This window comes from Narcine bancroftii, chromosome 12 (genome assembly GCF_036971445.1).
Source record: "Narcine bancroftii isolate sNarBan1 chromosome 12, sNarBan1.hap1, whole genome shotgun sequence".
NCBI lineage: Eukaryota > Metazoa > Chordata > Chondrichthyes > Torpediniformes > Narcinidae > Narcine > Narcine bancroftii.
Genome location: NC_091480.1, coordinates 18,611,079 through 18,637,414, shown reverse-complemented (window position 1 = coordinate 18,637,414; position 26,336 = coordinate 18,611,079). Strand labels below are relative to the sequence as shown.

General features: G+C 40.6%; 1 protein-coding gene across 3 annotated transcripts in view; it reads right to left on the bottom strand.

Annotated features, from left to right (window-relative positions):
• LOC138746996 (eukaryotic peptide chain release factor GTP-binding subunit ERF3A) overlaps nt 1-21,166 on the bottom strand; it is a 47,288-nt gene extending 26,122 nt beyond the window's left edge. Inside the window, exon 1 of one of the 3 annotated variants that reach the window (XM_069905811.1) lies at nt 20,771-21,166. In XM_069905811.1, the coding sequence (XP_069761912.1) occupies nt 20,771-20,966 (196 nt within the window). In that variant the 5' untranslated portion in view covers nt 20,967-21,166. Of the gene's footprint in view, nt 1-20,564; nt 20,587-20,770 lie in introns of those variants that run through there. The other 2 variants (XM_069905810.1, XM_069905812.1) reach the window with 2 other exon arrangements.
• Between the last annotated feature and the right edge of the window lie 5,170 nt (nt 21,167-26,336).

Sequence of the window (26,336 nt, the reverse complement as noted above, 5' to 3'; positions counted from 1 at the left end):
CAGGAGGGCTCCTCTCACTGCTAGCCAAGTCCTGGTGCTGCTTAATGTGCTATGGTAATAAATACTTCCACCAGATGACCTGGACCAATCTGTTCAGGAAACCACCCCACAATATCCATCAGGTCCTTCTACCTACCTCAGTGTCTGCAGGACATTCCATGCTGACCACTGCATGAGATCCCTATGGTCATAGGTGTTTGCTTTGAAAAAAAAAATTCAACAAAGGATAGGTAACGTGGTAATGTCTAAGAACTGATGCTTCAGCTCCAACAACCTTCTGAACTAAACACCTGCTTTCAGTTTTGTCTCAGTGCACCAGTTTTCTCCTACACCCCAAAATTTGGGGAAGGAGCTCCAATTTAGAAGAACATGAGGATAGATTAGAATAAGTATACACAAGTGCTTCGCAGTTATCATGAACCCAGGATTCTACTTATATGTAGTATTTCTCAACAATAATAGAGTTGAAAGACAAATCTTGCCAAAATGATCTAAGTAGTCAGCGTGATCCTAAAAACAAATTCAAAAAGACAAATTTCAAGCCTACTTGGAAGATTAAAAAGTAGAAATCTTCCAATCACTGATGAAACTGAATCAAAAATTCTGAAAAAAATGGGTACTAAAGATTGCTTGGGAATAGGGGCATGGCCATGCTAAGGAGCTGAGCAAACATACTTTGAAAGAAGGCAGTTTAAAAGCTCAAAACCAGAATTTTAGCCTCAAAAATGAATAAAATCTGTGCCAAATGACCAAGGTAACAAAAAAGCAAAAACTGAAGAAGCAACAACTCAGCCAGGAACAGAGTGGGAAGCCTGATGAGGAGCAATTCAGGAGGGGTCTTGGAACCGGCTGAACTCAGCAGAGCAGGTGGGGGGGGGGGGGCAGGGGAACCCAAGATAAAAACCAACATCCTGAACAAGATGGAAATTTTATGCATTTGTTTTACGAGTGTGGAATAAGCAATGAGAGACATATTAGAAAAGGTAATGGAAGTTGTGGAAGACTTAATGGAACTTCAGAGTCTGAGCTGGACAAAACAAAAGGCAGGCAAAAGCAGTGGTTCTCAACCTTTTCTTTCCACTCAGATATCACTTTTAAGTATTCCTTATGCCATAAGTGTTCTATAATTAGTATGGGATTACTTAAGGTGATATGTTGGTGGAAAGAAAAAGTTTGAAAACCACTGTTTTAATCGTACTTCATTGACTTGTTTTGTGCACGGTTTCATAACTCGAATGGAAATGGGCTAATGACAATTTTTCTCAAGCAAAATATTTCAGTAATCTTCTTTGGCTTGGCTTCGCGGACGAAGATTTATGGAGGGGGTAAATGTCCACGTCAGCTGCAGGCTTGTTTGTGGCTGGCAAGTCCGATGCGGGACAGGCAGACACGGTTGCAGCGGAAAATTGGTTGGTTGGGGTTGGGTTTTTCCTCCTTTGCCTTTTGTCAGTGAGGTGGGCTCTGCGGTCTTCTTCAAAGGAGGTTGCTGCCCGCCAAACTGTGAGGTGCCAAGATGCACGGTTTGAGGCGATATCAGCCCACTGGCGGTGGTCAATGGGGCAGGCACCAAGAGATTTCTTTAGGCAGTCCTTGTACCTTTTCTTTGGTGCACCTCTGTCACGGTGGCCAGTGGAGAGCTCGCCATATGATCTTGGGAAGGCGATGGTCCTCCATTCTGGAGACATGACCCACCCAGAGCAGCTGGATCTTCAGCAGCGTGGACTCGATGCTGTCGACCTCTGCCATCTCGAGTACTTCGACGTTAGGGATGAAAGCGCTCCAATGAATGTTGAGGATGGAGCGGAGACAACGCTGGTGGAAGCGTTCTAGGAGCCGTAGGTGATGCCGGTAGAGGACCCATGATTCGGAGCCGAACAGGAGTGTGGTTATGACAACGGCTCTGTATACGCTTATCTTTGTGAGGTTTTTCAGTTGGTTGTTTTTCCAGCCTCTTTTGTGTAGTCTTCCAAAGGCGCTATTTGCCTTGGCGAGTCTGTTGTCTAACTCGTTGTCGATCTTTGCATCTGATGAAATGGTGCAGCCGAGATAGGTAAACTGGTTGACCGTTTTGAGTTTTGTGTGCCCGATGGAGATGTGGGGGGGCTGGTAGTCATGGTGGGGAGCTGGCTGATGGAGGACCTCAGTTTTCTTCAGGCTGACTTCCAGGCCAAACATTTTGGCAGTTTCCGCAAAACAGGATGTCAAGCGCTGAAGAGCTGGCTCTGAATGGGCAACTAAAGTGGCATCGTCAGTAATAATCCCTTACTAATCACAGAGTACCAATGGCATAGGGATTACTTAAAATGGTACGCAAGTTGAAAGAAAAAGGTTGAGAACCTGTGGGCTAAAGGCACTGGAAGAAAAAGTAAAAACATAGGACATAGAAGAAAATGACAGAAAAAAGGATTGACGGACAAGATCAATCATATGGAAAATTTCAGCAAAAAATGCAAGAATTATTGGACTGAGAGAAAGAAGAGGGAAAAGACACAGTGAGTTTCTTTGAAACATGGATCCCACAAATGCTGGGACAAAGTAAGTTGAATGCAAAGCTGCAAATTGAAAGGGGTCACTGGACCCTCAGACCCAGAAGAACCAGCGAACAGCTGTTAAAACTCAAGTTACTGGGAGAGAGAGAGAAGCAATCTTCGGATTAGCTTATAAATATTTTAAAAATAATAATGGCCCATTTGTGGAGGACAATACAAAATTAATACTTTTCCAGGACTTTAGCCCTACCTTGGTCAAACAAGGAAAGGAATGTTACAAGGTAGAGAGACAACTGGGATCTAAAAACTAAGTATTCAATGATTTATCCAGCAATGCTGAGGGTGGATGTCTCAGAAGGTAATGGATGAATTTTCAAGAATAAAGAAATTTTTAAGAAAGCTAAGAAAAGATTAAAGTCATCAGCTGAAAGGACTAAAAAGACCATTTCAAAATGGGACTAACTGAAAGACAAATCTTTTTATTTATATTTAGTAGTACAGAACTGTCTTGCTTTCACTGATTAAAAAAACCCCACTGTGGTTTCTATGGAGAGCTCTAAAAAGATAGAAGGGTGGAAAGGAAATTATCAAGATGGGAACTCCAATTTTTGGGGGTGGGGGGGGAGGAAGAGATAGCACAGGGAGAGGAGTGGTTTTAAAAAGATGGCACTAAAGGGAGGGTTTTTCTTCCAAAGAATCCACAGGCTTTAGGTACTATTGTCAACGTCACCATCAGAGCAAGGGATGTGTGTGTTTCTTAAAGGGGAAGTGTACGTGTTGGAAATGTTATGACAGTATTTTAAAAATTAGAAAGATTTCATTGTTATACAATATCTGTTTGAAAAATGGAAAGAATAAAACACAAGTTTATTAGTCTTAATATTAACAGAATAAAAAGGCTGGTGAAGAGGAAAAGGGTCTTGGCATACTTTAAAAAAATTAAAAGTGAATGTAATTTTTTTGGCAGAAAACATATCTTACCCAATTGGAACATGATCAATTTAAAAGAGGATGGTGGGACAAATAATATAATCTTCCTTTGGTTCCAAAGAGGAGTGGTGATTCTAATGAATAAAAATCAACCAGAGTTGATAGAAGATACTTTCATTGATCAAGCCAGAACTTATGTTATGGCACACTGTAAAATTTATGGAGAAGCAAAGACATTTATGAATATTTATGCTTCAAATTATGATGAAGCCTTTATGGAAAAGCAAAAGAATGTATACAGACTTCTGTGAATTTATAAAGAGTCAGATAGAAATATTTTGTGAAATAAATCTGCCGTCTACTAATAATAGTTTTCTGATATGGGATACACTCAAGCATATTTAAGGGGACAAATTATATCCTATACAAAGAATCTTAAGAGGGAACATATGGCAGAAGTAAACATTTTGGAGAAAGATATTAAAGAATTAGGGAAAAAAAAATCAGAACTGGACAGCTTATTTTGTTACCTACAAACTTTTAAGCTACTAAACAACCATATTAGATAGTTACTATGGAATAATAAGGTACCGAGAATTGCATTGGAAAAACTGACGTGGGACTATGGACTGAGAGGACTGAGACTTCCAGATTAAAAAAAAAAATTACCTAGCTGCACAGGCGAGATTTCGCACAGCCTTTTTCATTGAAGACAATCCCCTATCTGAGTTAAATGGGAATGTACTCAATGGAGATGGGGGAAGCAAAGGACTTTATCTATAAATGAAGTGTCAAATCACAGGGGAAAAAAAGACGGACAACCCCATTTTAATACATGTTCGTACGTGGAAAGAAATTAATGAATGTAGAGGAAAAAAAGGTAGGGATATCAATGAAAGCACCATTGAACATGGGAAATAGAATATTAAATTTGTGGTATGACAAAAGATATATTAAAGACTGTTACATGGAAAGAACTCATGTCCTTTGAATAATTAAAACAAAAACAGAGTGGCCAATGCGGCCTTCTGTTTTCTCCAGCTTAGAGAAATATGGCGACCGATATTGACCCCACCTAAAATTAGTGAAACTGAATGAATGATCTGGATGAGGAATACACCCAAATTTGTAACAAAAATGGACTATGCACTCTAGAGCAAAGTGCAAAACCAGGATTCCAGAGGTCGATGGGAGTCAGATTGGGCGTGGTGATTTCAGAAAGAAGCTGGTCATATTGGTGTCTGGACAGCATGACATCAATTATAAATGCAAGATATGGATTGGTTCAGTACAATTTTTTTTTTAAAAAACACCAATTATATCTTACCCCACAAAAGTTACACAGATCAAAGGCCAACATTTTAGAGATGAGAATCAGGTGTGGAACTGAGACAGGAACTTTTCTACATGTCACGTGGTTGTGCGTGAAAGTGAGGCCATTTTGGCAAGACATTGCAGAAAAGTTAATCAAGTTAACAGGAGTGGCCTTCACAGGCAATCCAGAGCGATGTCGACTAGATCATTTTATGGAAATAAGCAAGAAATTGACCAAATATCAATTCATTTCTCAAAATAGCACTGGTGGCAATAAAAAAATGTATTGCGATTATTTGGAAGCCTGACTCCCTCTAATTATAGCACGATGGACTGCAGAAATGACTAGCTGTATACCCCTGGAAAGAAAAATTACATAACTTAAAGAAAAAAAATGATACTTTTGTAATGGCCTGGCAGCCATATCTGGATCACGTAGGGGCCCAGATATAGTAATAAAGGAATAAAGGTTACAGAAGTAACTATTATACATACAAAAATGTAGTTTATCCAACTGTACTCTATATTTAAAACATATGTAAGTTCTGATGGTGAACAGATTTAAATGTATGGGGGGGGGGAGAGAAAGGGAGGGAGGGAGGGACTGTTTGGATTTTGTTTGTTGTGTTTGTAAGATTTATTTAAAATGTTACTATGTATTTTTTTAAAATCCAGAATATTTAAAAAAAAAGATTGTTTGGAAATACATTGGGAACAATATTTCAAGAAATAATTAAAAGCTTTTTTGATGGAGCACATTGATCTGAATTCCTCTGCAACATGCTGCCTCTGTTCTATCTGCCTGAGGCCAAAACAATCCTATCATTTTGAGGTTGTGATTAAGGGAAATAGAGAGCAGGTGGGGAGGGGTGTATCCAACAGACTGGGAGTCATTTTGGAAAACTTTAAACAGAAAGGGATTTCCTGTGGGGCTGACTGTGAAGCATCACTTAGCATGTCAGTGTAGGGCCAGGATTCCCCCTCAAATCATTGGGTAGGCGATTTAACAGGTAGGTTTGGCTGCTATTTGAAAGGCACATCCTGCCCACATGATCCAATAATTTCACCCAGGTCCTAGGAGGGCTACCTGGGTACTGCAATCTAAAAGTGCCCTGAGTGGAATATCAAGTGACTTAATACATTTTTTGATCATGACTGAAATACAATAAACACCTGGTATCTGGCACCTACAGAGATTGCAGATACCAGCTCTGCGAATTTTCCTGTTGCCTGAAATTCACTCTTCCAATGCCTAACTAATGCACTTGTATTAAGAATAAACAAATTAAAAGAAAAAAGACTGGGAGACAACACTTCATTCAAACAACTGCTGCAGGCAGGGCATGACCTGGGCACTTCACTGGCTGACTGTGTGCTCCCATCTTAACAGTTGAGTGTTGCTTCAGAGAGCATTGATTTTACAATTTTCAACTTTTTGTTTATTTTAATTTCTATTTATTTCCTCAATTTTTTGCTGGTTATTTGAATTCTGGATAACAGAGATTTTACTGTACGAATAAAACTCAATCAATTTGACATAATTTAACATTTTTTCTAAAACAATGGTCATATAAAACTTAACCCAATGTTCTGTTTACAATGCTGTGACATTCATGTAAAATTAATCATGAAACACTAATTCTGCCCAAAGTTGCTGCAAGAGAATTGCAATTTTTCATATTTGAGGCAGAAGGAAACAAAAAGGAATCAGTTGGCCAAAGATAATATTGGGCAGGCAGCCTCAAGTACAATTGAATCCTGAGTGAACTGTTTGATTGTTGATTATATGTAAACTGGGGTTCTTCAATTGGACTAAGGCATAGAATTCAGAAAGAGTTATTTTTATTTGGAAAAAAAAAACACCATCACTTGCACTCCTGGTCCTTGTTGAAACATTTTTAAATACATGGTGAGGACAGGATCGAGTTGGAAATAACAGTTCTTGGCACACAACGAAAACTTGGACAGCTGCTTTCAGCAACTGGTTTCAGTAGACCAGGGCAAAGCAACCGAAAAAAATATATAAATAGACAAAACCAAATTCCAAAAATACGATGAAACATTCATTGTACATTTCTAAATCTTTGCAATACTTCAATCATTTTGCCATGCAGTCTGGGAGAATCCCACCACACTATCTGCCAAACACCTATTTGCATTATACCTACACAAATCCCATTATATTCTCGTCAGATTCTTGTAAACTCCTGCCAGATTCAACATACAATTCAACAGATGATCTGCCATCCTGCACATCTTGAGATGTGGAAGGAAACCAGGGCAAAGCCTCACAAAGAAAACAAACTCCATGCAGATAGCACCTAAGGTGATGACTAAAACCAGGCTGCTGGGCAGCTCCAATGACAACATTCAGGGAAATAATTTAATCCATGCCAGTCTAACATTTATGTTCAAATATAGTGACAGATTGTCATGCCTGTGATGGAATTATTTTATTATTAATCTTTAGGAAAAATCTATTTATTTCTTGGAAAAGGCTTTGTGAGTGGTCAGGGATACACACAGACACCACAGACCCTTACACACAATTTTGAGAGTTGAAATGTCTGCTAAACCATTGTTGGCTGAAGCTGTGTCTAAAAACTGAAGTGATTCTTCATTGAAACTAAGACAATAGTGTTCTTGCTTCAATGACCTGCGCAGACAGGCCGAGACCTTGGCTCATGATTTATTATTTTTAAGTGTTATGAACAAACTTCAGAGACAGAAATGAGACATCATGTGATTTTTTTTAAAAGACTTTATTTAAAATTTTTATAACATGAATACAATAAAGAATTACATTTAAATAAAAATAGAAAAAAAATTTAAAAAGATATGATTACAATATTACATCAGAAAACTACACAAAATAACCTCCCCGTTAATTGTAACACAATATTAATAGTCTAACTTAAAATTAGTCCAACCCTCCCCCCAAAATAAAGTGATGAGTTAATAAAATTGACATTATATATGAAAAAAAATACCCACTTACAAAAAAAGAGATAAAACTTAACCTAAAAAATTCTAACAACAACAAAAAAAAATTGTCAATACTAAAATATCACACTTAAACATATATTTAAATCAAACTTAAATGCATATAATTAGCAAACGGAGTCCACTTTAACTTATAAAAAGACATCTTATCCTGAATTGAAAAAGATATCCTTTCCATAGTCAAACAAAATTTCATTTCCAAATACCACTTATCTAAAGTTAGTATATTTCTATCTTTCCAAGTAAGTGCTATACATTTCTTAGCCACAACTAAAGCTAAATAAATAAATGAAATCTGATAATCCTCTAAACCTAAATCGATTAATGATTGCATATTCCCTAATAAAAATATATCGGGATCTAATACAAGATGGATATTATATAAACTGTAAAAAAAAAAAAAATTGATTGAATACCTTTCCAACATCATGTGATTAAAGACACTTCAAGGAGACAATATTACAGTTTTCATCTGAGGTCAGAAATGCAGTAGCCTCTGGTCAGAGAGGTACTGTCCATGTTGTACTCTCCATCATGGGAGACAAAATCAGTGGTAAGGAAGAGCCACTTCAGCTGTCTCTTTTAAGTTTCATCATATCCATTTTCACATGGCCTCTTCATGTAACCCTTGCTGGGGTTTATGAAATCATCGTGAAAGAAAATACAAGTACTGTAACCTCCATGCAAGAGAGGAAAATCATAAGAAAATTCTCTGAAAACAACTCTACAAATTCCTGAGTTTCTGATGCCTCAAAACTACTCCATAATTACTTTTATGCAATAACTCAAAGAATCTGAGTTTCAAAACATTAAAACTTTAAAAATTGATCCTTTTTACGATCATGTTTTGCCACCCACGCACATTCACTTCGGGTTAGGTTCAGAGTTAAGTAAGTAGTGTTATGTTACTCATAGTTGTTATTATATTATTAAAAATTATTGTTTTGAAGATGCCATTGTATTGGCAAATTTCTACTGATGCTGATCTGGTATATAACTGTCAAGTGACACTCATTCTTTACACAAAGTTGAAGATATTCAAACTTTCTGATCAACATTTGCACCAGGATATCAATGTTTCGGATCATGTTACAGTCTATATCTGGCATATGATTTGATATCCCAGTGATTTCAATGCATATTATTGGCTCACAGATTACACTTTTAATTAACACGACTTTTCAAAAATATTTTTTAATATAAATTTAAAAAAATCAAATGCTTCATTTGGAACAAAATTTTGCCAGCAATTAAACCATTTATAGAATAATAATTCTACGCAGTAAAACAATCTATACCATTTTTCAGACGGCAAAATGTGCCATAGGGCGGATTCCCCCTCATCTGGGCCACTGAAACCAACAGCAATAAGATTGGGTCCAAAATGTTAATATACACCAAGTATTTTCTCTGCTGATTGTGTTAGGTACGACATACTCAAGTGAAGTGGAAAGGACACAGCACTAGCCAACTAAAAATGTAGAGTAAAGTGTGGGTGGAAAAAAGGAGGAACATAAGCAGTGATACTGTTTTCTTTGTACAGCCTGGCACCTTCTCCACAAGAATAATTTGCAATTAAACACCTAACTCGAATACCACTTTCAACACCACAATCCTGCTGTCATTCAGTGAAAATGAAGCTGGTGCACTTTAAAAAAAAATTGTTATTGGAGGTAGCCATTCAGTCCACTGGATGTATCAGCTGTCCTTTCACACCAACTGACCAATTTATCTGCATTTCCCTGATCCGATTCTCTCTTGCACGCCCATCAACTCTGCCAATTTTTCTATTATCCACATTAAAGTAAGTATTTTACAGCATGTAATTGACCTATTATTCAGTTCATTTCTTTGAAATAGGTGTAACACAGAACAAAGGAGAGTCACAAGGGAGAAGTTGCAAACTCCACAATGGCACACATCATGGAAGCAACACAACTTGCTGCGATACCATGCTGATCAATACATTTTTTGACTTTTGCCTCTAAAGATATCTTTGCTCTATTGAAATGCAATGATACTATCAGTTAAAATTCACAATTGAGCCAAGATTAATTTAGTTGCCCAGACTTCTATCTTTTTCACTTGCAACCATTTTTCAACTTCATTACTGAAAAATATTGCCTTTACTCTAAGTCTTTAACTAATGAACACTTACTTTCTCGCTCTCTAACAAACCTTTCCCATGTTACCCTGATAATAACTCAATCTCTGACCTGTAATGCAGAAAAAAAAAAGCACTTGTAACCTTCTGGTTATCCTGAGGCATGATTATCAACTCCTACTCACCCTCCAAGACCAAGAAATATATAATCAAATTATGATGCCCAGCCTGCTCATAGGGATCTAGATATAATCAAGCTATGATTTTATGAAGCTCGTGTAAAGCCACCATTCAATCTTTGTGTAGTGATTTCCATATTTATACAAAGTTTTTAAAACACTCAAGAGAATGAGTTTCATCACCAAAACTTCATTTCCCCCACCCCCCAAGCTTAATTTCTCATCTCAAATCAGCAGGTAACTTTTCCACGGAATAGTAGGCATGTGGAATGAGCTGCCACAGGATGTTGAGGATAGGTGTGAAACAAGGAAGTCTGCGGATGTTGTGATTATAATTGCTGGAGAAACTCTGGAAGTCCCACTGCATCCATAGGAGGGAAAGATATATAACCAATGTTTCTATTCTGAACCCTTTGTCAAGGTATCAGTAAGAAGCAGACAGGAGCCTGAATAAAAAGATGGGTGCTTGGTGGCGGCAGGGAGGGGGGGGGGGAAAGGAAGGCAGGAAAAAAAAGCTGAGAATTGATCATGGAAGGGGATAACTGAATGTAGAACTGGAGGAAAGAGTGTCAAATGCAAGCTTTGGTAGACAACTTTGTTGGCATTTCTTGATAAAATTTGAGTTTTGACAGACGTGGTGACGGGAGGGGGGGGGGGGGGAAGAAAGAACAAAGAGCCAATTCCAAAAGAGTAATAATAGGATGATGGTGCAACACCCGGAGTGTGAACAGGATAATTACCGGTACAGGTCTGAAAGGTGCAAACGGAATAGTTGAAATTTTTAGGAATGATGTTGAGATTGCAAGACTGCCATGTTCCTTGTGGGGAAAAAAAAGGCGCCGTTTCAGTTGATATTGAGCTTCACTCAAATATTGCATGCAAGTGAAACTGGAACAGGAATAAAATGATAGCCAGATATTTGACATCGTGCTGACTTTGAAGCAAAACATTAAGCTTCAAATATTCAAATCTTAACTTTCAACAGTTTTACACAACTCAGGCAAGGAGATGGCCAAAATTCAGGTCATTTATACCAACAGACTTTGAATAAAATGACGACACAGATGAGACCAGGTAAAACCCCAAACGACCACATTCTTGAGATCACTGATCACATCCCAGGAAATTAAATGCAATCTTTTGTATGACTGGAATCATAAGCATTTCAATGTTCTAACGATTCTGTTGACTACAACAAAGCATCAGCTATATTTTATTGCTCATGTCCAGAATAAAGATTAGCTTTCAAAAGCCTCTGCTTTTCTGGAGTCATAGTCACTCAGCATGGAAATAGACCCATCAGCCCAACTCACCCACGTCGAATAAAATGTCCCACCCACACTTGCTCCACCTGCCTGTGTTTGGTCTCAGGTCCAAAACATTGGTAATATAACTTTACCTTCTATGGCTGCTGCTCCAGAATTTGTGTTTTGACAGCATCCCTCTGTCCCCATCCTATTCATTTATCCATCCAATTTTTTTTCCTCCCTGGTGTGTTGCAATTGCACCTGCATTAACCACCTCCTCTAGTAGCCCATTCCATACACTCAGCACCCTCTGCGTTTTTTTAAAAAAAACCCATAGGTTCCCATTAAATCTCCCCTCTCACCTTCAACCCACGTCTTCTGGTTATTGATTCCCCTCCTCTGGGCAAAAGACTCCACATTCATCCTTTCATGATTTTGTGCCTTTTGAGGACATCATATCTCATCCTCCTGCATTTTCAGGAATAAAACCCTAGACTGCTCAACCTCTCCTTTAGATCAGGTCCCCATCTTGGCAACATCCTCAAGAGTATTCTCTGCACCTTTGCTAGCTTGACAACATCTTTCCTGCAGCACTGTAACCAAAACTGAACAGTATTCCAAATGGGGCTTCAGCAAAATCTTATACAACTGCAACATAGCCTCCCACTTTTATATTCAATACTGACCAATGAAGGCCAATGTGCCAAAAGCCTTTTTGACCACACAATCTACCTATGGTGCCAATTAAAAGGTATTGTGTACAGATACTCGAAGATCCCTCTGCTTGACAACACACCCCAACACAATACATTTAGTATGCATGTCCTACCCTGTAAAATGCAACCTCTCATTTCTTTGTACTAAATTCCATGAACCACCTACCCAAGTGATAAAGACCCTGCTGCTATCTTTGACAACCATTTTCATTATCTACAATATCAAACACCAGTGACTTCCACAAACTTGCTCATCATAACACATGTTTTCTCATCCAAGTCATTGATATATACGACAAACAGCAATGGGTCCAGCACTGCGCCCTGTGGCACACCATGAGTTGCAGGCTTCCAGTCCAATAAACAATCTACCACCATCACTCACTGCTTTCTTCCAAGACAATCTACTCTCACGTTGGATCCCATGTGACCAAACTTTCCAGAGCAGCGAAGGGTGTGGAACCTTTTTGAATGCCATACTAAAATCCATATACAGAAAATCCTATTACCCAGAATTCAAGCAAGAAGCAAAATAATCACTGAAAACAAAAAAGTTTAAAATTGGCATGCCTCACTGTTAATTCATCAATCCATGCAACACAAAACCTTAAGCAACTGAAAAATTTACTTGATCTGACACCTTCCAATCCCTATAGGTGCCGGATACCCAGGATTTCACTGTATAAATACCATCCACACTCTGCCCTTGTCAACCTTTGTGGTCACATCTTCAAATAACTCAGATTTGAGAGACATGACCTCCCATTTACAAAACTATGCTGATGCAAGGTCACCACAGGGGGCGATGCAATGATACTACAGCACCAACTACCTGGCTTCAAATCTGGCACTATCTACAAGGTACAAGGAGTTTGTATGTTCTCCCCACGTCTGCGTGGGTTTCTTCTGGGTGCTCTAGTTTCTCCCCACTCTTCAGAAAATGTACAGAGTTGTAGGTTAATTGGGGTATTTGGACAGCACTGGCCTGATGTATGTGTAAATTTTAAATTTCTCCCTAATCAGCCCTTGTCCATCTAAGAGCACGTATGTATATCTGACAATTTCTGACACTAACTCCATTGGATTATCCAGAAAAGAAAAATAATTTCTCTATGGCCTCTTCTCCACTTCTCCTACCCTAAACAGTGCAAGTACACTGCTCATCAACTTAAAGGCCAAAAACATCAGATCACTTGATTCTACTAGTTTACTAGATTCCCTTACACTTCTGATATTAGCAATTGTGTCTTACCTTGTCCTACCTCTTTCATCACCCTCTGATACTCAAGACTTGTCTGGAACACCATTTCAAGCTAAATAGAACAATCACATTTTCTAACCAGTAATAAACTTGCTAGTAACTGGTAAATAGTGATAGTGACAATCACTGAGTACAATTCTACCCCCTGCAGCCACCACTTCGCCACCCACCCCCCTCACCTTCCCCACTGCCCAAGACCTTCCTGTGGTCAATTGTCTGCTTCTTCCTTTTGTGAATCATGGCATCACCCAAGGATCAAAATGATCCTTCTTATAGTAACTATCAGTTACCCTTCAACAGCAATATTTGTGAAAATAGTATCAAGCTACAAGAGATGTGGGAACTGCCAACAAAGCCAGCTTTTAATTTTTTCCCCCCATCATTCGAGGTGGTGTTGGTGAGTCATGTTTTCAAGTAATAGTTTGCCACAATATATAAGGCTACATTTCATTTCTCAAGAACATTTCATCATCTTTAAGTACTACATCTTAATATTCAATATAGTAAGAACTTCCACTTCCACACAAATTGCCTTAAATAGAACTCAAATAGGAAAATAGGCTGAGGAGTGGCAACTGGAATACAACTTGAAGATTATGCTGTGTTGCATTTTGACAAGTTAAATTAGAATAGGATTGAGAGTAAATTGTGGGGCCTGCAAGAGTGCTACAGAACAGAGAGTACAGATACATCGTCCCACATAAGCAGCTACAACAATAGATAGGGTGGCATCGGTGTTTGGCATACTTGCCATCATTAGTCAAGGCACCAATTACAGGAGTCAATACATTATATGAGAAATGTACAAAATGCAGGTGAGACTACACGGAATATTGCAATTCTGGTCACTCAGCAACAGGGAAGATATTATTCTGCTGGAAAAGGTGCAGAAGAGATTCACAAAAGGATATTAAAGTATTAAGAAGCTCACCATTTCTGGACTCTCTTCCTGGTAGCACAGGAGGCTTAGAAGTATATGAAATCACAAGGCCTTTTTGCCCAGAAAAAAAAATGGAGTCTTCAACTGGAGGGCACAGCTGAATGGGAAAATATTTGAAAGGGACCCAAGGGACAATTTTTCCCCCCACATGTGGAGTTGTGAAGCTCCATCCTTTTTTCGTTTCAGACCAAGGGAACAACTTCAAACCATACACCCTTAATTCTCAAACTTGTATTGCTCAGTCATACAGTCTCACTCATAAAGATTAGATATTCATAACCAATTGAGCCTCAACCAAGATCCAAGGCTGCTTCTTAAACATTTATCAATGACACTTGGATCTCTGCTGGACACACTTTATTAGGGGTTCACAGATGTTGCAGGTCTTGAGCACCTCAGCATTAATCACCTGAACGCCTGCAGATGTTGTGCACAATTTGCAATCATTATACACATACCAAGATATGTTACGCTGTTAATAGGCAGTTTACGGTTGTGAATTTTTAGATGTTCTGATTCTTCTTGATATTTTACAATTCCTCAGAATATTGCCAGAGGGAGTGGAGGATACAGGTACAATTACATTTCAAGACATTGAGACAAGTACGAGAGGAGAGGTTTAGAGGATGTGGGCCAAATGCAAGCAAATGGTACTAGCTTAGAAAGTCAACTTGATCAACATTGACAAGCAAGGCCAGAGAGCCTGTTTCCTTGACTCTGCACTGAATCGTTTGATAGCCATCTCATTTACCACATTTCAATTGCAGATGTCAATTCAATCATACAAGCCTTTTTTTTAAAAAAACCAAGCCATTCAAGTCTTTGTTCATGCCAATATAACATGCCAGCAATGCCATTCCCATTAACCATGACATTACTCATGGGCTTCCATACCTTTGCAATTCTAAAACTTCATAGAAAATAGGTGTAGGAGTATGCCATTTGGCCCTTCAAGCCTACACCATTCATTATGATCATGACTGATCATTACCCAGTTCCTGCCTTCTCCCCATACCCCCTAATCCCCTTGGCCACAAGGGCCAAATCTAACCTACACTTAAATATTGACAGGGAATCGGCCTCAACTATTTCCTGCGGCAAAGAGTTCCACACATCTACCACTCTCTGAGAGAAGAAAATTTTCCTCATCTCAGTTTCCCCCCCTTATCCTTAAACTATGGCCCCTGGTTCTGGTTTTTCCCAGCATTGGAAACAACCTTCCTGTGATTAGTCTTTTATGTTTCTATAAGATCCCCCCCCCTCCGCCCCAATCTTCTAAATTCCAGAGAATACAAGCCTACTCTATCCAACCTTTCTTCATATGCGAGCCCCTCCATCCCTGGTATCAGCTTCAATGTCTTGCATCCCCTCCAAGGCAAGAATATCCTTCCTCATGTAAGGCACCAAAACTGCACGCAGTACTCCAGGTGTGGTCTCACCAAGGCCCTGTACAGCTGCAGCAGGATCTCCCTACTCCTGGACTCTAATCCTCTCGCTATGCACGCCAACATATCATTCGCCCTCCTCACTGCCTGCTCCACCTGCACGCCCACTTTCAACGACTGATGCACAGCAACACCCAAGTCTCGCTGCATCTCCCCTTTTCCTAAACAGATACCATTTAAATAATAATCTTTCTTGTTCTTACCTCCAAAGTGGATAACCTCGCATTTATCCACATTAAACTGCATCTGCCATGTCCCGCCCACTCGTCTTAACTTGTCCAAATCACCCTGCACTCTCAGCATTCTTCACACAGCTAACCTTGCCACCCAACTTCGTATCATCTGCAAATTTCAAGATACTGCTATCTATTCCCACATCTAAGTCGTTGATATATATCATAAACAGCTGCGGCGCCAGCACTGAGCCCTGTGGTACCCCACTAGTCACTGGCTGCCATTCTGAAAAGAACCCATTTATTCCTACTCTTTGCTTCCTGTCCCTCAACCAATTCTCTATCCACCTTAATACCATACCTCCTATACCGTGCTCTTTTAAGTTTATATGCTAGTCTTCTGTGCGGAACCTTACCAAATGCCTTACTAAAGTCCAAGATACTTAATTCTGATGTGAACACAAAAACCCTTACAAGTAAATTCTAGATTATGGGAGAAAGTGTTTCCTTAGATCCTCTGCAAATCTCTTATCCAAACTCCATGCCCTCCACTAAGGAAAAATCTGTCCTATAATTTTGTAGATCTCTGTCAGGATATCTAGCCACCTGTTCCCCAAGGAAAACTACCCAAACTGTCTTGACAAATTAAGCTCCCTCTCCATTCCAGCCAACATACTGGTCATCTCCTTTGTTCCCTCTTCAGTGCAATCATGTCCTTCATACAGGATGAAAAAGCACACATGTAGACAGCAGGGCATATTTCAAATTCACTGCATCATCTAGTATTTGATCACAGTTCCATGATCACAATGAAGACTCGACTCTCTACCCCCTTCCCCAAAAGATTTACTTCCTGAAAACAAAGTGGGGTTTAAATGATAAGACAAATTCAAGCTGAACACAAAGATAATTTCCGTTTTGCTGCATCACTTAGCAATTTGGAGAAACATTAAATTTTATTGAATTTATTATGTTTATCACATGACGCTGACACATTGACTATACTCAACTGACCCAAAAATGTTTTGCTGCTGATTTTCATTTGTACTCAGCATCTGATGCCTCTTGTGTCAATGTCCAACAATAGTCAGCCAGAATTGATGGATTCCAGTTGCCCTGATACAACTTTTCCATGGTCGCCATGTCCTGGTGAAACTTTTCACCATGTTGTTCACTGACTGCACCAAGATCAGCAGGGAAGAAGTCCAAAGGTGAATGCCGAAAATGAATTTTCAATGACACGCTGCATTTCAAGATTTTATATTCTTGAAGCATGTTGCCAGTCAACTGGATGCAGTTTGGTGCTCTGAAATTGCCAACAAAATTCTCAACATCTTTAAATGCCTTCCAAGCATGTCCAGGCCTAAGATAACATTTATATTGAACCAGGCATGCTTAGACTAACCAAAGGAGCTGGCTTTGTGGGCAATATACCAGAAAAGAAAACACAAAAAGGTTCTAGCTGTATTAAAAAAGGTACATGATAGGAAAATTTTAAGACACTTTCTTGATTAGCAGCCCAAATTCCAGAAAACACAACTAAAAGTGTTCAAGAAGCAAAATCTTCATTGTACAGTGTAATTGGTTAAGGAAAGACAAATTAATTCATCATGACATTATATATTTTAACCAGCAACATAATTTAGTATTAGAACTGAATATTTGAGCAAAACAAGATGTACATGCTTTTAATGTGAAATCAGGTGGGGCCTAATGGAACTTTAACCTAGTAATAATAAAGGAAAAAGTGGACATGTTCCCAAAGAGTTGGGGTTGATATGAGAGATTAATCATGTGTTTGCTGCCACCATCCTTAACATTGGTGGGGTGGGAGTGTGGGGAGTTATCAACTTGAGAGATGCCAAACCTTAACAAGTTGCCACAATGTATTTTGTTGATATTCCATATCCTTGATGCATGGCATTTGAGAGAGTAAACACTGAGAATGTAGCCTGGGCATTCATGCACAGCTCAAAACATACTTAGAAAAGTGGAGGGAATGCCATTATACTTGTGATTTGTTCCTCACAAACTCCTCCCACTATTTCATTGACAGATATTCAATGGAAGCAATTCCAATGAACACTGAAGTGGATATTATCCAGTTGGTGTTGGCAATTTCTTGGCATCACATGAAGACAAGTAAGAAATTCATGAAGATGGATCATACATTCAGTATTTCCTAAAGTCAATGACTGCTCCAACCTATCCTGAGAAGCAGCAGCAATAATTAAGATTTGTTTAAAATGATTATTCATGACAAGATATAACAGAAAAACTTTGGCCAAAAGCATGACATTGCTCCTGCTAAGTAAACAATACATTTATATCTATTATGGATGATTGTAAATCTAGTTGTTCTTTTCTTTGTATGCCCAGTTTCGAGTTGTTAAAACATTCCGGAATTCATGCAGTTTAAAACACGATTAAACACGCTTTCAACTTTGCATGTCAGGACTCCTGGCCAATGTAGGACACACAGGCCGAAAGCAAAATTGGTGGAGGGAGTTTGGGAGAGGTTAAATGTGGTTTTCCATTCCACTCTGATTCATTCCCAGGAGGTCAATCTGGCAGTTTTTAGGGTTAGTACTGCTAACCTGGACAGAGCACACTTGTTGCTTCCTCTTCCCAGTCCGAATTCAAAATGGCATTCTAGATAGAGTAACTGTCACTAAAACGTAGCAATCATGTTTTCATGCTGACTTTGGCACAATATTATCTGATGTCACAAAGTTCAAAGAATAGTGAGTATGATGAACCCATCTTGTTTGTGGGTCAGCACATACATTTCGTTCATGGCGTTGTCTTGGACTTCAGCTGACAGTTATGTTGTGAACATGACAGGGAATTAGTTAACCAAGCCTTCAGACACCTCAGGAATCCACCAGAAGTCCAAAATGAAGGTTTTGCACATCTCGTGGACTGTTACTCTAAGTATTTAGATTTAGTGTGAAGGCTCAGTCACAATGTCTCCTGTTTATTTTGTACATTCTCATTGAGACAACCAATTGGCATTTTTAGCATTGAGTGAAAAGTCACAAGTCAACTAACAACATGGGTCTAAATCACAGTGACTGAATTGGGAATAGTAGAAATCCTTTTGTTAAGATGATTGAGATTAATTTCTATTAGTCTAGTTGTTTCATGTTGAAAATAATCAACCATCCCCTTAACCAAACTCCTCACTATTATCTAATTCCTGTTACCTCACATTGAGTAGATCAAAGCATTTATTTTGATTCCACCTCAAACATCAGGCCACTTGGAAGGCCTCAAATTTGAGAAATAAATTGCCAGGATACAGATAGGTGCCTTGATCAAGACCATCCAGCTCCTTCAGTTACAGAAATGCTATTCCTTTTGCTCATATGCTGGAAACAGTATTCTCGAAGTTGGTCCATGACCAAACTACCCAGATCTCAAACTGCACAATTTCCATTCACCATAATGATTGTGCCTTTTGGCTAACAAACTGGCCCTTGATCTCAAAATCACGTTTAATTATGACATCCATATCTGCCATTGCCTTCCCTAGCAATCTGATATTACATGTTGTCCTGAAAGGAGGTCATTCCAGTCTTGGTAACCGTAGCAAGCTGCCAATGCCCTTTGGAATCTCTTCCCAAACTCCAACATCTCCATAATCACTCCTTGCAATCTACCAGAATTTTAGTTCACCTAATATTTTGTAACTCACCATCAGTTTATTAAGAAACTTCAGAATAATTGTGTCAAGTTGTGCTGTTTTTGACATAATATACAATTCAATCTTCAAATTTAGTTTGGGCTGTTATATTGCAGTATTAGTTACTATAATATAAAAACCTCAAGAATGATCCTAACTGTAGTACCAATACATAACGTCTAATAAATTCATGATGTCTTCAGAAACTTTTAAGACAACTTTCTTGATTAGCAGCCCAAATTCCAGAAAACACAACCAAAAGTGTTCCAAGAAGCAAAATCTTCATTGTACAGTGTAATTGGTTAAGGAAAGACAATTCATGACATTACATATTTTAACCAGCAACATAATTTAGTATTAGAAAGTACTGAAAGTTGTCTGACAATTACTGGACAGTTACTCCTAAACGGTAGGCCAACATGCATCTGAGCAGGGGTTGCATCCCTACAATAGATCGACGTGGACATGTGATAACTTCGGAAGTGCGTCCAAGCCAAATCATTACCCCACAAACGCTGAACCAAGTTCACTCCACTTCCAAAGAATCAATGATTCCACAAGCGAAAATGAACCAAACAGGTTCTCTCCCCTTCCCCCCCCACCACGAATTTTTTTTTTGGGGGGGGTGGTCATTCAAGACCTTAGCCCTTCATGTGTGCAAGTAGTTTCAAAATTGACGGAAACCCTCCTGCACAGACGAGGTAGAAACCGAAGAGAGATTCGGGTGGAGGCCGCTTTTTCCACCCTTTGGGGCCTCCAAGCTCCTGGAACAAACTTCCCTGCGGCCCGAGGGAACGTGGGGCTCGAACTACAGACCGAGATCGTGGACGCTTCGACAAATTTGCGTTTGAAGCTTCGAGGCACTGACATGGTTGACAAACGACCTAGATGAACCCCCCACCCCCACCCCCTACCCCACTCCCCCCACCCTCCCCACCCCCCCCACCCTCCCCACCCCCCCCACCCCCCCCACCCCCCCACCCCCCCCACCCCCCCACCCCCCCCACCCTCCCCACCCCCCCACCCCCCCACCCTTCTTTGCTGGACACAATTCGCCGAACTTGCTTGCAGCCCAGACCTCGGACACACGATGAAACTCGGAGCCAGCAGCCTCCTTCCGCCTCGGAGCCACCCAAAACGGTGGGCCCAACCCCACCGTCACGGACAAATGAACAAAGCCCCCCCCCCTCCCACCCCACTCACTTCCACACCCCCCCCCCACTCCTCGTAACTCTTAACCTTTCTCCCCCCCCCCACCACCAAGATTTATAAACAAATACTCACCTTCTGGCGACTCGGCGGCTTCGTCCGAGCTCCTGAGGAACGAGGGGACGAATTCGGCTGCGTGCACGTTGGGGACGAACGGCTTGGCGTTCACGTTGAGCCTGGAGAAAGAGGAGTTCATCTGGGCCTCGACGTCCGTGTCGGCCGCCAGCTCCCAGGAATCAGGGGCGTAATCCGCCACGTCTTTCGAATCCATGGCCGCCCTGAGAATGTTCGTGGATCTAATTTTGTTTTAATCGTCGCGTCTTCTTCTTCCTCCCTCCCTCCCTCCCTCCCAAGGTGAGGGTGCGCGCGCGCGCCTGCCAACGGCACCTCAGGCCAAAGAACGAGGGGCTTCGCCGGTCACCAGCCGAGAACCAGCTCCGATCCTCGTGTGTCTCCCGAAAAGGCTGACGTCCCCCTGCGTGATCGACGGGAGGGGAGGGGGGGGCCCGCTGCGCATGTGCCCCGTCGCCAGGCCGGCATTCTGGGAACTGGAGTTTCACCCGGCGCTTCCGGTCGGCAGAACGACCGCCACGAAACCGGCCGCGCGTCGGGGTGGGTGAGTCCCCGGATCTCTGACCCCTGACCCCCGCCGTCGCTTTCACTGTTCGAGTCCGGAGCGTCGAGAGTCGGCGGGATGAGTTACGGCGGTGCGAGGTGCTGCAACCTGGAAGCAGGCCCCTTCCCCTCACCCGCACAAGCCCCTCCAATAATCACTCTCTGGACGTGGAGCCCCTGACCTCGAGTGAAAGCAATCCTTTCGCTGTGAGTCCAGGGCCTGGGGGGAGGGGGGGTGGAGAAGTTTAAAAAAAATTTTTACTGTCAAATGTTCAATGCAAAATGGACGGAAGTCATTTTATACACCTGTTGTAATCCTTCAGCTATGAAACAAAATTGGCTGAATGTCATTTAACATCATCTCAGTCTTGACATAGAACAGTCCAGCACATTGACATATCTGTGCCGAACATAATGCCACGGTGCTGGGGTTAGGAGGTCTCCGAATACAAAGTGTGTTACCATTAAAAATCCTTGCAAACATTCGTCCTCTCAACTCTACAATGCCATTCAATAGGATTATGTCTTCAAGCAGTGCATACTTTTATGTATTGCATTACAACCCTAGCGTCCACAGACTTTCCTGTTTAACTGCATGTCTTCAGGCACCACTTTTCTACTCAATCCCCATCTAATTACATATTAAACATTGGAGATAGTTTCTTTTTTTTCTTTTCTTTGGCTTGGCTTCGCGGACGAAGATTAATGGAGGGGTAATGTCCACGTCAGCTGCAGGCTCGTTTGTGGTTTATACATGCTGATAAAGTGCCGGTTATGTATTTTTAATCTTTGCTATATAAAACCTGCTGAGTTTCTCAAGTATTGTTTGCATTTCATGGGATACTTATAGACTTTGCTATGGTAAAAGGTGTCCAGAAACCCAGCAGGACCATGGTCAAACAGAAAACTGATGAGAAAATCCAACAAAACATTTGGTAAAAGTGACAGGTTTAATATGTTGCTTCTGCAGATAGATTTGGAAAGGTATGTTAGGGATTCTGACCTTGAAAAGAATGTAGGGGCAGGACTAGCAGGATTTGAAAAGCTAAGAATTTTAATCTTGAAATGTGGTTTAATCAAAAACTGGTGTGAAGATCAGAAAGCATGGAAATGATACATGCACTGAACAGGTTTCTGGAAAATAGAATGAAAGAATGATGTGCACATTTTGGAGATGAAGTTCAAAATATCATTTGTATCTGACCTGAGAATGAGCTCAAGATGTTACCAAGACAGAAAAGAGCATTCTTCAACTGACAGATGTGAAACAAGTTGGGTCAGATATAAGAGGTTGACATCAGGCTGGTTCTAGTTTAGACTGTTGATAGGAAGAAAAGGTTTATTGATGATGAGTAAAAGAATGTGATGGGGAAGAAAGATGTTTTTCAGTTTTCCAATGATTAATGTGTTAAAAAAATTGCTTTATGTCGGAAAAACAGTACAACAAATCTGAAATGTTGACTTAACTATTCCTACAATGGATACTATCTGACCTGCTGCAATTCATTTTTGCAGCGTTAAAGAAATGTTGTCTTTATGTGCTCAGCAATTACAATTTTCCCTGTGTATTTGTAATTTTAAATTTAGACATTCAGGGCACTAACAGGCTCTTCTGGCCCACAAGCCTATGCCACCCAAATTAGCCCATCACTCCTGAATGTTCCAGCTTCAGATTTATTGTCAGAGTACATACGTGACATTGCATATGGTTGTTACGCCATTCAACAAGCTGATCCATCTCCCTCCTGGACGCTTCCTTGTTGCTATTTGTGATTCTGCCGACAACTGTGGTGTCATCGGCAAACTTACAGATAGCATTGGAATTGTGCCTGGCCACACAGTCATGGGTGTATAATGAGTAGAGCAGTGGGCTTAAGCATGCATCCTTTGGGTGTACCTATGTAGATAATAAGGGAGGAGGAGACGTTGTTTCCAATTCGTACTGGACTGCGGTCTTCTGATGAGAAAGTCAAGGATTCAGATGCTGGGGTGGGGGGTGGGGGGGTACAGAGGCCTAGAATTTGTAGCTTCTTGACCAGCTCTGAGGGAATAATGGTATTGAAGTCCGAGCTGTAGTCTATGAAGAGCTGAATTGCTGTTTTCGAGGTGATCCAGAGCTGAGTGGAGAGCCAGCAATATTGCATCTGCTGTGGAGCGATTATGATGATGAACGAATTGTTGTGGGTCCAGATCTTTGCTTAGGTACATGTTAATTCTGGCCATGACCAGCCTTTCAAAGCATTTCATCACAGTTGAAGTTAGTGCTACTGGACATAGTCGTTTAGGCAGCTCACACTACTCTTCTTGGGTGCCAGGATGATTGATGCCATTTGAAGCAGGTGGGAAGCTCTCACTGTAGCAATGAGAGGTAGAAAATGTCCATAAACACTCCAGATAGTTGGATGGCACAGATTTTCAGTACACTGCCAGGTACACTATCGGGGCCTGACGTCCTGCGGGGAACCATCCTCTTGAATGATGTTCTGACGATGCCCTCAAAGACAAATATCTCAGGATCCTCAGCCTTTTCTGGGATTCTAGTAGGCACTGTTTGGTTCTTTTCAAGGCAAACATAGAATGTGTTCAGCCCAATGCGAATGAAGCATCACAGTCATCTATAGTGTTCGGCCTCGCTTTGTAGGCAGTAACAGCCTGCACTCCCTGCCATAGCTAACGTAAATCTGTTTCTGTCTCTCGCTTCCTCCAGAATTGCCACTTTGCTTCAGAGATGGTCTTCCACAGATCGTACCTGGACCTCTTGTAAAGATCCCAATCCAAGGCCTTAAACACCCTTATTCTCATCCTCAGCAGGGTGCAAATTCTCTTGATTCATCCAGAGCTTCTGGTTGGGGAATACCTGGTATGTGTGCATGGGCACACATTCATCCACGCAGGTCTTGATGAAGTCGGTGACACCTGTTGCATATTCATTCAAGTCTATGGATGAGTTCTTGAATATGTTCCAGTGCACTAATTCAAATCAGTCCTGCAGACATTTTTCTGCATCCCTTGGCCACACTTTTGCCGTTTTCGCCACTGGTGCTGTTGTCCTCAGTTTCTGCTTGTACGCCGGGAGTAGAAGTACAGCCAGGTGATCAGACTTGCCGAAGTGCGGTCGTGGTATGGCTCAGTATGTGTTCTTCATGGTGGTGTAGCAGTGGTCAAGTGTGTTGGTTTCCCTGGTCTCGCGTGTAAAATGTCGGTGGTAGTTTGTCAGAGATTTCTTCAGGTCGGCCTGATTGAAGTCCCCCTACAATGATCGGGAAGGCATCAGGATGTGTTTCTCAAGGCTGTTAATCACAGTGCTCAGTCCATCCAGTACTAACCTGACGTTAGCTAGCCTGACATTTTTGTTCAGGAGTCTGATGATGTTTTGTGCAACCAATGAGATGCACTTTAAGAAATGCTACAATTTACATTGGATTGGGGCAAAGCTCACCATGATTCTTTGAAAGGGTCTTTGAATGTCTGCACATTATAAATTTGCCACAAACAATTGGAATAACTTCACATTGCACCTGAATCTATGCATAGAGATGACATGAAAGTAGGATATCAAAATTGTCTGTTGCTCGAAACAAAATAAAACTATCAAAGGAATACTTATGCCTAATATTTCTCTTCAGATTGATTGCATCTATTTTAGAATAACTGAATTCTGCTGCCTGTCAAACTTTCCGTTCATCATTTCCATCCTTACACAGATCATTTGGTGGCATTCATGACTGAGCAAGGAGTCATCTGTCTCTGAGTTATACTTTTCATTTCAAGAAGGACTGACATATTAAATTTGAGTCAAATTTCATCCAAAGCTGCCAGGAAAACTGTTATCATGAAAACTCAGAGGCAGGCAGTGATAATTCAAAAACTGCAGATTCTGTAAGTCTGATCAAGGCCAGCAATTCAGCTCATGATTAGGTGTCAAGGATATCACAGCTAAAACCCTCCCCACAATCGAGAACATCTGCAGGGAACATTGCCGTCGGAGAGCAGCAGCAATCATCAGGGATCCACACCACCCGTAGTATATTCTCTGTTCTTGCTGCTACCATCAGGATGGAGGTATAGGTGCCGCAAGACTTGCACTGCCAGGTTCAGGAACAGCTGCTACCCTTCCACCATCAGACTCCTCAATGACAAACTTAATTAGAGACTATTTTTTTTCCTCTGTCTTGTACTGTCAGTTTGTAAACATTTTATTTGTTTCCATGTATACGTATCTCCTTGAGTACAGTTTTATGCATTGCCAATAAGTGGTAATTTTGCCATGCCTGCAGGAAAAAAGAATCTCATGGTTGTATATGATGTCATGTATGTACACTGACAATAAATTTGAACTTTGAGATGTCAAACTTTGAGATGTCTTTCCTCTCGGATGTTAATTCCTTTACATTGTTTTGTAACAGAATGGTTATCCCCAGTATTTACCCCTCAATCAATATCACAAAAACTGATTATCTGATCACTTACATATTGCTGTTTGAGAGAACTTGCTATATTTAAATTGTCTGCTGGTTCTCCCAGATTATTAGCCATGACGACAGTTAAACTTCATTCTGATCTCATGGAGATTGCATGAGGAAGTCTAAAATTATTAAATCCCTCCTTAGGGAAGAAAAAAAAGTTGTATGAAAATTATTGCTTTCCATATCTCCCTGAGGGAAGTACTTGTGTGGGAACAAGTTCCTGCTTTGATATGATGCCCTCCTACGACTGAATCTTGCAACCTTTTATACATGAACAGTGCAGACACAGGTTATGTTGTGAACGAGAATTGTACTTTGCAAGGAACCAGCTTCTCCAACACAGAAAAATGGCTGAGCAAAAAAAAAAATCTACTTTTACATCATAATATTAGGAGCTTGTTCTAATTTCACAATACTGCTTTTGATATCTTCAAAATTGATTTTGCCCTGATTTTCAAGGGAAGATAATTACTGATTTTTTTTTTAACGATTACTCCAGTGTTGGTTGGTTCAGGGTGGAAGATGAATGGGACCAGGTCACTATCCATCTCCAAAATGCC